The sequence below is a fragment of the Microcebus murinus genome, chromosome X (genome assembly GCF_040939455.1).
Source record: "Microcebus murinus isolate Inina chromosome X, M.murinus_Inina_mat1.0, whole genome shotgun sequence".
Lineage (NCBI taxonomy): Eukaryota > Metazoa > Chordata > Mammalia > Primates > Cheirogaleidae > Microcebus > Microcebus murinus.
Window position 1 is genome coordinate 94,107,546 of NC_134136.1, and position 13,446 is coordinate 94,120,991.

Below are 13,446 nucleotides of genomic sequence, written 5' to 3' on the forward strand. Positions count from 1 at the left end.
ACAGACACGGCTACTGTGAGCCCATTGAATATTGAAGGACTACTGTGAATGAATTGTCTGTTAGATTTTGCAGGGGTGTTACATGTTTCTCTGTGCTTTGCATTTAATGCCAAAACCTTACCCTCCCCCCCTCAAAAAAATAAAAAAGTAAAAGTGCAGCAAGGGAACATTTGATTTTTACAATATTAGGAGAAAGGGAAATCAGGGAGATAAGAACAAAAAGGGCTGTACAATTTCTAGCTGAGTACATTGCTACCTAACTTAAAAATTACATTTTATTAAGCTGCTTTTGCAGCTAGATACTGTTGTGTGCCTGTGTAATGAAATATAAGTGGAACCTTTGGAAAGTCTTCTCAAAAGGGAAAGGCACATCCCTTCTTTTGTTTTTCCTTTCTCTTTCCTGCTGATTAAAGCATGAGATCCCCTGGTAAAGATAGAATGCAGCCAGGTGGAAGGAGCCTGGGCCTTTGATCACCTGCCATACCAGCTCTAGTTGTCTAATCTAGATTTCTGGGCGTTCACATTAAAGAACAATAGCTACAATCTTGTTTGAAGAAAACCCAGCAGATAGATGCAGCTGGACAAGCCCTTCCCCCCACATGCTTGCCCTCCCTGGCTACTTTTAGTCATCTCAGATCTGAGCTCCCTTTCCCCCCAACTTTATGGTCTACTCTAAATGAAATCCCGCATGCATTCTCATCCTTTTTTTCAGAGCCAGCCGTTAAAATCACTGCGCAAGCTGTTACATCTCTCTTCAGCCTCAAATCACCCGGCTTCCTCAGATCCCCGCTTCCAGCCCTTAACAGCTCAACAAGCCAAAAATTCCTTCTCAGAAATTCGGATTCACCCCCTGAGTCAGGCCTCTGGCGGGAGCAGCAACATCCGGCAGGAGCCCACCCCAAAGGGCAGGCCAGCCCTCCAGCTGCCAGGTCAGATGGATCCTGGTTGGCACGTGTCCTCTGTGACCAGGAGTGCCACAGAGGGACCTTCCTACTCTGAACAGCTGGGTGCCAAGAGTGGGCCAAACGGGCACCCGTATAACAGAACAAATCGCTCACGAATGCCAAATCTGAACGATTTAAAAGAGACAGCCTTGTAATTTGTGCTGGTGGGGGGAGGGGGGGTGGGCAAGCCAGTGGGGAGGAGGGAAGGGGTAGGGTGGGCTGGGGAATGGGCTGGGCTAGGGTGGTAAGCCAGTATTTTCAGCTTTATGAAGGCGTGTGCAATATTGTATGTGTGGGGCCTTTGGGCTCCTCACAGCCACAAATGCTAGTCAGGGATCTTAGAGCCACAGGGGTTCCTTAGGGATCGCCACTCCCCACAGGTCTTGTGTGAGAATGGATAGAGTGTGCCATTGAGAAAGATGACATTCTTGCCAGTTTCTCCCCCTTATACTCCAGCTTTAGTGCAATCTCTGTTGAACTTGGGAAAACCAGGACGTGTCCTGGCACTGCAAAGGATAGAAAAATCCATGTTGACCAATGCCCTTACCACATATTTTTTTCTGCCTAGACTAAATGTGGGGTTTATTGTAATCCAAGAGTATCCCTTTGAAGGGTTAGCAGATAAACTGTATGTCTTAAATTGTTTTCTAAACTTCCATATTTGATAGGATTTGTAACATTTATTTATAATTAATATTGTACTGTTATAATCATACCTTTTATGTTATAATGTAAAGTTATTTTGAGCTGTTTGGAACATTGTGAAGCAGTGGGACAGCTACAGTAGTTTCTATAAAAACTAAACAGTAACATTTATATATTGCATCAGGAGTATTTTATTCTATATATAAATATATATATATGGTAAATATCTGTCTGTTTTATAAATATATTCATTTAAAGAAAGTATCGTTATGACACTATCTGCCATATTTTTATACATTTGTGATATGAAGTGAGTATTATACTTCTAATAAAGGGAGTTGAATTGTGGCTACATGTGACTGTAACAGTATGAACCTTGCTCAACTTTTAGGCCCCAGCAGTAGCCTCTAGACATGATCCTTGGTAGCAGACGAAATGCAGCATCTCTTTCCAAACCTGCAGGGGAAGAAAGTTGGGTGGGCCAGTGAGCATTCCAGCAGGCCTTGTTTCCATCCTCACACACTTGGCTCCTGTTTGTGTCCAGGGACGTTACTTGCACATGAGGGGAGAATATAGATTGAGGCATTACTCGTGGGTCTTTGTAGAGAGAATGTGCTCTTCCACTTAGCATTAGTGTAGAGCGTAGACCAAAGATTTGCCAGTGAATATTCCATGCGAGGTTGTAAGAGGCACCTGTCTGCAGATCTTGCAAACCAGCTCTATGCTCCTGAACACTGTCCACTGTCCTAGAGACACTTGGCTGGTGGGGTGTGAGATACATGTGTGGCATTTCTATTTCTAAATGCTTTTTATTTTATTGCTCTTTCCAATACTATATTTTAAAGTCTCCTGGAACAATTCCAGATATAGAGAAAATTGCTCTATTCATTTTTTTCCTCCTGAGACTGTCCATTTATAACAAGGTTATCATACACACCTGTACACACACACACACACACACACACACACATACATACACACACCCATCAGAACAGGACCTATCTTTCCCTCATTTGATCTCTTTAAACTCCCAAGTACCATCAAGGGCTTTGGCCAACAAGTATTATACCCCCGTGTCTTTGGGCCATCCTTGACAGAAAGCACCTAAGCACCATCATTTATCAGTAGTAGTAGATTTTTGGAAGTAGTCTCTTAGCAATAATACTTTTAAAAGTCCCTCCCACCCCTCAAAGAGCTAACTTCTCAGTATTTCTTACTTGTTCCAGAATTCTGAGAGTGTCAGCCCCTGAATCAAGTCAGCTATAATTGAAATGTGCTGAGTTACCGTTAACCCTCCCCCAAGATTTTGAGAATCATAGCTCTGATAATTATGAGGATTATAAAGGAAAAGGTCCTAGTTTCTTTGAAGTTTAAATTGTGCACATATTGCATTTTTATATAAATACTATAATGATGTGTATTGATTATATATAGAGGTCATTTTAAGGTGCTTTTTATTTAATTTTAATAAGTGTAATAGGCACTAAAATGAAACTCAACTGGGTACTATTATTGAAACAATTTGATTCAAATCAATAGTTTTGCATGCTCTTTAGTTCTCTATCTTGTTTCTTTCACCAGTTCAGTACTGTTTGGGTAGCTCTGAATTCTGGCTTTTCCCAGGCAGCTGCTTGGTAATACAAGTGAGGTAGACCCTCAGCAGTTTTTGCCTAGTTACTAACGACTAAAAGGGTGTATATTTAACTCTTCTTTTTCATACTAGATATATACCTTGTATTCCCCCTTGCAAACCAGAAACTACATTTTTTTCCTCTGGAAAGACTTCTCACTGTGCTGTACGCTTAGGAACTGCGCAGTCCCATTGCCATGCTGTGTGGCAGTTGAGGCTCGTTGTCACCTAGGGGCTGGTTTCCCATGTTGCCATCCTTGCTAACACTGGGATCTCAGATATTTGCAGAACATTTATATTCATGATGGTTCTTCAAAGAAGGGCTAGAATAATTGCCTTCTACCTAGAGCAACGTAAACCTAACTGATGAAGAGTCAATACGTACTTTTCGTACATTCCCAGATTTGAGCCAGAAGATATCTACAAATATCTACAATGTTTTCAACTGGTGTTTCAAGGTAGCTCTTTTATCCTCTTCTCAGCTTTTGTCTGTTCTGACTTTTCACTGATCCTCAGTAAGCTGTAAGTGAACTACAATCCGCATTTCTAGCATGTAATTCTCTTCCTGCTCGCAGAGGGGTGGTAAAGTTTTCTCTTAGATCTAACGGGCCCTCTCTTAGCTTTTAACTGTCGTTTTCCCCTTTGGTTGATGAAGAATTATTGACCTCACAAAAATTGCCATCCATGATAGGAAGGACTTGATTTAAAGTCACAAAAATTTACATTTTCTTTAGGAAGGAGGGAATCTATAACATCCATGTTCTATTACCTTCCCTAACTTCCTAAAGGATAAAAAGGTTGAATGAAAGTTTATAAAGTACTTTGTTTTATGAAAGTATTACTGATTTCTTTTGAAAAGAAACTCTGCTTTGCTGTTTTTCTACTTCTCTGCCATCCTCGTTTTTCTTCTCTAAAGTTCTAAATGAACTTTAGCTCTAAAGTTCTAAATGAACTTTAACTGAACCTTGTTTGGTCTTGCTCTGAAGTTTAGCCTCTCTCCAGAGGCCAAGACCAAAAGGGAGTGCTCCCTGCTAAGAGGCTCAAGTGAGCTGACTCAACAGCAGTGGTTCTCAACTAAGGGCAAATCTGTCCCCTAGGGCACATTTGGCAATGTCTGGGGACATCTGGTTGTCACAACTGGGGGGGATGGTGGTGTGCTACTGGCATCTAGAGGCCAGGGATGCTGCTAAACATCCTGCAATGCACAGGACAGTCCCCCAAACAAAGAATGATCCAGCCCCAAGCATCACTTTTGCTGAAGTTGAGAAACCTTGCTCTATACCGTCCCAAGCCCACCAGTCTGCAGAGCTTGGCTCTGGCCTTGTTCTTTCCAGGCTACAGAACTACAGGTATGAATTCTTCAACATCACATTCTCGTAAAGAGTCTTCTACCACTATCTTGAATCCTTGGAATCCTATTGTTCGTTTCCATTGTCTTGGGCCTGCTAAAAGGTGCATACTTTGGGAGGAGACTAGAGTTATTTTATAGGTATTTGAGAACTTAAATTCTAGGTTAGCATCCTTAGAAAATCTTTCATAGAGCCATGAGGCTTATATTTAGAAGCAAGCAACAGCCTGGCAGATTGGCATGATTTTTACCAACTGCTCAAAGGCATCCATGGCTTTTAGCTGTGTCTCCTGAAAGAAAATGTCTTTGTTTTTTATTCAAGTCATTTAATAGCTCTTTACAAATATTAGCATATGGCAGACTGATTAGAAGCAAAAAAAAAAATCTTTATTGGTGGTTGTGATGTGGCTGTTATACAAGTATTTGTGCTGTATGCTTTGGTTAAATCTGTTTTAAAACATGCTTTAAGATTCACCATATGCAGTTGTACTTTAATTCTAAGTTCAAAGCTATGCTGGTCAGTCTCTAGTCACGCCGTGTATTATAAAGTATGTTGTGGTTGTAGAGTTAGCCAGTTTAGCATGTTCCTAATCTGAAAATTAGTGGACTATACTAGGAAATGCTATCCCATTTTCCCTTCCCAGCACCTCTTAGTTAATATCATAGTATCCTCACTTCTTAAACTAGTTTGTAGAGTAAATAAGGAAAAAAGCCATTTGTTTTCTTCTAGCCATGTATTAAGAGTGACTCATCAGTGTACAACTTTTTTTCAAAGGCCAGAGGATTACTTTCCAAGTATGTAGAAGGGTCTGCCCATTTCTGTTCACCTAGGTCCTGGTGGTGACTGAACTCTTTCAGCAAGGGCAATAGTTCATTATGATTCATTGCTAGAGCTCAGCTGGGAACTCAGTAAATCTGCAGATCCTCTCCTGGTCAGAACGTGTTTTCTGGAGAGCATCCCTTTTACATCTAGAAGTTCGTTAGCTCCTTCATTATGGTGAGCTATTGAGCTCCATGTGGATACTAAGATCCACAGGCTCATACTTTTGTGATCTGAGAGTGTGGTATGATACACTGAACCAAGTCCGAAAATAGTGAAATATTTCCTTGCCTCCTTCAGTTCGTCACTAATAAGTGTGTAGGCAGAGAAAACTTATTTACAATTTAAAAACTAATAATTCTGGTTTCTTTGAAAGGGGCTGCAGAAAAGGCAGTACAAATGTTATAAGTATCCTGTTGCTAATTTCCAAGGCCAGAATCTCACAAGAAAGTCCTCTCGGACTTAAAAGGCCGGCTTACAAAAAATAAAGAACAAACTTGTAAGTGGTTATGATTTCTTCCTTTTGCTTCTTGACCAGTCGAGATATAGAATATCTTAAGGTCTAGTTCAGGTGATTAAAAAATTCTCTCTTTGAAACCATGAGTAAGAAACCATGCAAGAAAATGAAGTCCCTCATCTGTCTGCTTGCACACAGTGTGGGAGAAATAAGGTGGCTAGGAAACTCTGGGCCTGCTGCCCCTTTTGGTTCTTTTTTTTTTTTCTTTTTTAATTGAATGTACTGTACAAGATGGTAGGCTTTTGTGCAAGCCAGTTACTACGTGAATCTTCATTTCCCACAGTGGTGTGTAAATTCAGCAGCATTAGGCCTGGTCCTGACTCCACCTTTCTCCTTTCCAGGCACTGACCCCACCTTTCTGTGTATTTACTGTAGGCTATTAAATATGATCATGACCTGCCTTGCATTTTCATTCATCGACTGTTTACTCCCACATTTAAGGGAGGTTTGTCTCGTTTTGCCAGAAAAAAGTTGTAATAGTCTGCACGCTGGATGTGTAGGGCCAGCAAAACTTTGACAGTGAAATTGGTTTCACTTCTAAGGCCCTTCATTTCCCATGAGGTTAAGCTCTCTAAACCCCATTTGATCCTTGGGTCATATTTTGATCCTCCTTTGGAATCTGAAAATCGGTCTCCATGTTGTATGCAGATTAGAAGTTGCCTTGTTTGCTACTCTTCCAACACAGAGTATCAGGGAGAAAGAGGCCTTATCTGTTCCTCCATCCCCTCTGTTTTGACAGACTGCTAAGAATTCCTCAGGACTTCCTTTGGTTGGGGATTTTACTTTCCCAAAAGACTGATAAGATTTATTTCAGGCGTAGACAAACTTGTCCTAGTGCTCTGCTTCAGGTCTAATCAGAAGAAACCCAGGAATAGAAAAGGAAGATGCCTTGACTTTTGTCCCTATTGGGGGATTAAAGTGTTTATTGCCAGAGTTGTCAAAAACTCCAGTTCAAACTCTGTAGAGTTTCGCGGGGAAAAGAAACCCAACATGATGCTTTTCTTCCTGGAGAATTTGTAAGTTCTCCACCATGGCTTTAGATTTTTCCAAAATGGAAAGCAAAGCTTGCAGAAAACCCATTTTTACTAGAAATATATAATTCTAGTCATGAGTCTGTTTCCCTCTCCTTGTTACTCTTTGGTCACTGATTGAGCCAGGCTAGAGGGGTAACGCGGTGATTGAAAGAGAAGTAAACTCTCACCGTAAACTTGGATTAATTAGCAGAGACAATTAAACCAAACAAAATTGTTGCCCCCAAATTTCTATCTCCAAGAATTGCTTTGTGCCATTTTGAATTCAGGTAGTTTATTCTGTAAATATTTAGACAACTATTCAGAGCTTCTTCAATCTCTAGTAAGTTTGAAGGTGGTATCTGGGAAGACACAGGGCAGGGTGACATTGAGACCCTGCTCATTCTTAAACACAAAAATAGGGATAAGCCAGAATGATGTGACATCCAGTATGTGGTAGATGAAGAATCAGTGGAAATTCTTAATTGCACAGACTTTATAATCCATTATATAAAGTGTAATTCCATACTTTTTACTGTGGCAAGGGTGTGATGTGGTTGTTAATCTTTTTAATTTTTGAATCCAAACTGAATTTAAAGTGTTGAATACTTAAATCCTCACAAGTGAATTATGAACCATTTGTAAAGTGTTTCTATAACTCTTTGTATCATGTGTTGGTACATCTTATCAAGTTTTTTCTGGCATGTATTCCATTCTAAACTTCTGTAATATTTCTATTGTTGCTGTAAATATTACACAAATATCTACTCCGTGATAACCTTCATTATCAGCATGAAATGGTTAATTTTTACTGAGCACAATGTATTTTTGAATGGATCTTCCCAAATGTCTTTAATAAAATGCAGATTTTGCACTGACTAATGTGACTGCCAGGCCGTCCCAATCTTGAGCACTGTGGTCCTTCATGTTTGAACGGCAAACAGCTCCATTTTAGTTTCTTCCTTGGAAGAAAGAACACATTGGAATTCAAATGAGGGATAATGGGCCTTTGAAGTTGTAATCAGTTTAAGGGACAAAAATTAATGTAAAGCAAGACAAATCCTGTAACTTAATGATGTTGATAATTTGTTTATCTATTTATAAAGCTTTTTTCCCCTTATAGCATTTTGAACACTTTGGTTTCTTTTATACTTGAGTGTTGTCACCTTGGCACATTACTGGATGCTCACGTGGTGGTTTGAGGAGCATGGGAAGAGATGCCAGCCTCGTGCTCGGTGCTATGGAGAAAGCAAAGATGGTCAGCTCAATAAGGGCTTCATCTAGAGCAGGGGTCAGCAAACCTTTTTCTGTAAAGGGCAAGATGGTAAATACTGGGGCTCTGTGTACCATAGGGTCCCTGTCACCACTTCTCAACTCTGTTGTTGTATTGCAAAAGTGGCATAGATAACATATAAATGAGTCAGCATGGCTGTGGTCCGATAAAACTTTATCTAAAAAAAACGGGCCTTAGTTTACTGACCCCTGTTTTAGGCCCTCACTTTTGTCATTTGGGGTAAGAAGACCAATTGAGTAAATAAATGCCCAGTTGGGGGGAAATAACTTAAATTTGTGATAGCGTATATAAAATATTCTCCAGTTTTCTTTATCTTTCTAAGCAAAGGGCAGGAGCTAAAACTCAGTGCTTTGCATTCTTAAAAGTACTGTGTCAACCAGTTCTTCATTCTGAGTGTCTCCTTCCGTGGCATGCAAACTTGTGGCCTATGTTTTTAACCATATTTTATCAAGACTGAATCAGAGTATCTGGGGCTTACAATTTTTTTGATTGTGGCACTTACTATGGCCAGGCACAATGCCAAGTGTTTTGCTTTTATTATCACATTTATTTTTCACAACAACTCAATGAAACAGGTACTATTATTATCCTCATTTTGTATGTGAGAAAACAGGTTTACATACTTTATGTTAACTTGTCCAAGGTCACCCAGTTTGGAAGTGGCAAGGCTAGGATTGGAAGCCAAATATGTTCACCATAAAGTCTGTACCCTTGAAAGTCCTTGCTATCTCCATGTATAGAAACTGACATGGAGTTTAATGGTGGTCACAATCAGATATTATTTTCTCTTTAGTAATTAAGGTTTCTTTAAGTAACTCCAAAATTCAAACATTCAAAAATAGTTTCCAACACAGAGTATATAAAAAAAGTTTACTAGAAGGGACTGTAGGTGCAGAGATAAAGACAACTTAGTAAAGTGGAAGAAAAGGGCAACAGACATAGAAAAGGCTGTCTATATTGATGGAATAAGTGTATTAATTGGAGCAGGTGACGATGAGCCCTCACAATGTAAAACATACTTTTTTCTAAAAGCTCACAATAGTTCATGTACTACTTTCCATCTCATTTACCAGCAGATGGTAATTGATTTGAGAACAGAACATTTCACTGAAACAAGTCACTGGAGGTTCAGTTTCTGGTGAAGTGGTTAAAAGCCCAGGATCTAGAGTTAGATTGCCTGAGTGGAGTCTTGGCTCCATCCCTGATATCTCATGTGACTTAAGGCAAGGTACTGCTCTATGCCTCAGTTTCCTTATCTTTAAATGGAGCTGATCACAGTACCTACCTCATAGGATTGTTGTGAGGATTTAATGAAGTGATAACCTGCAAAGCACTTGATATAGAGTCTTAACAAATATTAGCTATTATAACATTATTGCTATTATTTGTGCCCCAGTTGGCAGCTCCAGGAAGTTAGGAAGGAATGGCACTGAATCTTGAATGCCAGTTATAGAGAGCTCATTGGGTGGCCACCAGAGCACTTTAGATGCATATATCCTGTTTGATTTTCATATCAGCCCTGTAAAGTGGTTGGGGTTAAGAATAGCCCAGTTTGGAGCTACTCTTGGGATCACAGGGGAATCAATAGCCTTTGTAAGCTGTTTGTCAGCGGGTCTCAGCAATCAAGCTCCAAGTTAACAAAAAGATGGGATTCTGTCAGCATCTTTTCAAAGGTTCACTTAATGGGTGCAAACTTCTGGGCTCTGAGAATGGATTCATAGCAGTACTTCTATTTTGAAATACCTTTGCTTTGTCCAAGCAACCTCCTTCCCACACTGAGTACCAGAATCAGCTCAGATTTTTTCCTTAATACTGGCAATGCTTTAATGCTACTTCTTTGTTTATAACATTTCATTTAATTAAAAATCTGCAAAATGTTGTGTATATTTTACCACGATTTAAAAAAATCTCCAAGTGTAGACCACACTCTAGCATTTCTAAAAATAAAAGTAAACATGTTAAAAATAAGAGTGAGTTTTTGCTACATTATATATTTTTTTAATTGAAAGTTTCCCCCACAAAAGAAATGACACTGCAAACATAGTTATCATACATTGTCACAAACTGAAGTAAATAATTAGTATGCTGTTGTAAGCAAATTACCTGCAGATAAATGTTTTATGGATCTCCCTATCTCAGTTTATTAAATTCTGAAGTATTGAGCAATTTCCAATGTGAAATCCCAGCTGGCTTCTTTGCAGAAATTGACAAGTTGGTCATAAAATTCATATGGAAATTCAAGGAACCCAGAATAGCCAAATCAATCTTAAAGAAGAACAAAGTTAGAGGACTCACACATCCCAATTTCAAAACTTACTATAAAGCTACAGTAACAAAGACAGTGAGGTAATAGAATTGTGAGTCCAGGAATAAATCCTCACATTTATGGTCAATTGATTTTGACAAGGGTGCCAAGACCATTCAATGGGGAAAGAATAATCTCTTCAACAAATCGTGGTGGGACATCTGGATATCCCACATGAAAAAGAATGAAGTTGGACCCCCGTCTCACACCATATATAAAAATCAACTCAAAAATGGATCAAAGATCTAAATGTAAGAGGTAGAACTATAAAACTCCTAGGAGAAAACATAGGGGTAAATCTTCACGACCTTGGATTTGGCAGTGGTTTTTCAGATATGATACCAAAAGCACAAGCAACTAAAGAGAAAAATAAATTGGGCTTCATCAAAATTTTTTAAATTTTGTGCTTCAAAGGACTCCAAGAGCTAAAAAAAAAAAAAAAAAAAGCCCACAGAATGGGAGGAAATGTATGCAAATCACATCTGATAACAGAATTATTAGTATATCTGGAATATACAAAGAACTCTTGCAACCCAATCAGTTGTAAGCTGGTTTTAAAATGGGCAAAGGATCTGAATAGACGAGTCTCCAAAGAAGATGTACAAATAGCCAGTGAACACATGAAAAGATGCTCAACATCAGTAATCATTAGGGAAGTGCAAATCAGAACTACAATGAGATACCACTTCACACATACTAGGATGGCTGTAATCAAAGACTATGACAAGTGTTGGTGAGGATGTGGAGAAATCATAACCCTCATACAATGCTGGTGGGAATGTAAAATGGTGCGGCCACTTGGGAAAGTAGTGCCTCGAAAGGTTGAACAGAGAGTTATCGTGTGACCCAGCAATTCCACTCCTAGGTGTGTACCCAAGATAAATGAAAATATACATTCACACAAAAACTTACACACAAATGTTCATAGCAGCATTATTCACAATAGCCGAAAAGTGGAAACAACTCAGATGTCCAATAATGGATGAATGGATGAATAACAATGTAGTATATCCCCACAATGGAATGATACTCAGCAGTAAAAATGAAGACAGAAGTACTGATGTACTACAACATGGATGAACTTTAAAACACTGTGCTAAGTGAAAGAAGCCAGTCACAAAATACCGCATGTATATGATTTCATTTATATGAAATGTACAGACTGGGCAAATCTATAGACAATAGATTAAGTGGCTGCCTGGGGGTGGGTGGGTGGGGTACAGAGCTTCTCTTTGGGGTGATGAAAATGTTCTAAAATTGTGATAATAGTTGCACAACTCTAAATATACCAAAATGCATTGAATTGTACACTTTAAATGGGTAAAAATTGTATGATATGAACTTTATCGCAATAAAGCTGTTACAAGACAAAATTTTCCAACATGAACAATTATTTGGAGAACCTTTATGCCCGCTTCACGCTGTTTCGCTCTTTCCTTTCTTCCTGAACCATAATCTTCCTTGCCTCCTGTGTGTGCTGTGCCAGCTGTGGAAGTCCCTAACGCTGAGGCTATTGCCATTTTGTCTAACGGTCCGTGTTGTGATGCAAGTTAATTCAACTTTCCAAATAAAGGGCTTCATTCAGGCATTCTGTCCAAAATAGATCAATCCACATGTCCTAAGAACAGGGATAGGTCCCTCCCCACACCTTAAAGTGATATGTTTATATTTGAGAGAGAAGATTGGGCAGGGAAAAGCATTTTTCCAGGTTTAAGCATACAGCATGGGGGTTAGAAAGATGCTGGGTTGAATATAAAGTTATTCAGACTCTCAAAACACCAGGGAAGAGATTGGAGCTTTTAGGAGGCTGCCCGTTCACAGAGAAGGTGAGCGTGACGTCCAGGATCCACTTAGTGTGACTGCTCATTTGCCTCGGCATTTGAAAACAGAAAGTAACTCAGAGAAATGAGCTGCTAGCAAAGGCTACGCTGCATCCAGGACCAAGACAGTCTTTGGATGACCCAGTGTCTCTGGAGTGTCCTCATCCCCTGATCCCACCTCCTCTCAGCTCCTGCTTTCCACATACCTCTCTTGCCCCGCCCCCATGGCAACAGCCTTTCCCAGGGAAGGGCCTGAAAACTCAGGCTGAGCTATAAATGACAAAGGAGACTTAAACTGCCATCCTCCCAAGCTCCCTGCTTAGCCTCCTCCAGGAAGGGAAGGGCAGGCCAGGCCCATTCCTTCCCAAAGAGGTTTCCAGCTTCAGGAACAGATATGTCTGTGTGTTGGAGGGTGCAAGGCCTCCAGGGAAAAGCCACATGGTCCTTTTGTGGCGTGAGTCCTGACCACTTCCTGGAAAGCGCGCAGTCAGCTAATGGGTCTCCTCTGAGTAGCCAGTGGTAGTTCCTGGGCCAGCTGTTCTCGAAATATGTTAAGTTTATTGAAAAGTGGTAGCCCAAGATAAAGGGAAATTCAGGTTTGTTCTGGTTATTTGGAGTTCTTACATATAGGGAAACTTGGCTGCTTATACATGTAGCCTGTCCTGTGTACTCACCCAAATGGTGACCACAGACGGGAGATTTGCCTGAATGGGTCGCAGAATGGAGCTGTGTGTAATGTCCCCTCCCTCATCCCTGTGTTCACGGGGATAAAAACGCCGAGGAGGGAGCCTCTCCCACCTTGGGCATTTAGGTGTTTGTCATGTACAGGCTGTCAGGAGCCCAGGACTATGGTGTGACATAACCACATTCATGCCTGCCACCCAGTCACCCTTGAAACCGTCAGCTGCCTACCTGGTGCTCCAAAGTCCTCTTTGGCCATGATTTAATGAAAACTTAACTAGGAGAAACTGCAAGCCTGCTCCCCTTCTGCACTCGAAGCCATGCTTTATGAAACCACATGTTCCTGTCTTAAATGTGGTAAAGCAAAAGAATTTTCAAATTATCAGGGCTGCTTTGTGTTCCCCTAGGAGTGCACCTTTCACAGTGTCACTG

General features: G+C 40.2%; 1 protein-coding gene across 3 annotated transcripts in view; it reads left to right on the forward strand.

Annotated features, from left to right (window-relative positions):
* The window catches only part of CDKL5 (cyclin dependent kinase like 5), a 186,328-nt gene extending 178,102 nt beyond the window's left edge, over positions 1-8,226 (forward strand). For all 3 annotated transcript variants that reach the window (XM_012784695.2, XM_012784690.2, XM_075999296.1), the window contains one exon: positions 713-8,226. In XM_012784695.2, the coding sequence (XP_012640149.1) occupies positions 713-1,099 (387 nt within the window). In that variant the 3' untranslated portion in view covers positions 1,100-8,226. The remainder of the gene's footprint in view (positions 1-712) is intronic.
* The last annotated feature ends 5,220 nt before the right edge of the window (positions 8,227-13,446 follow it).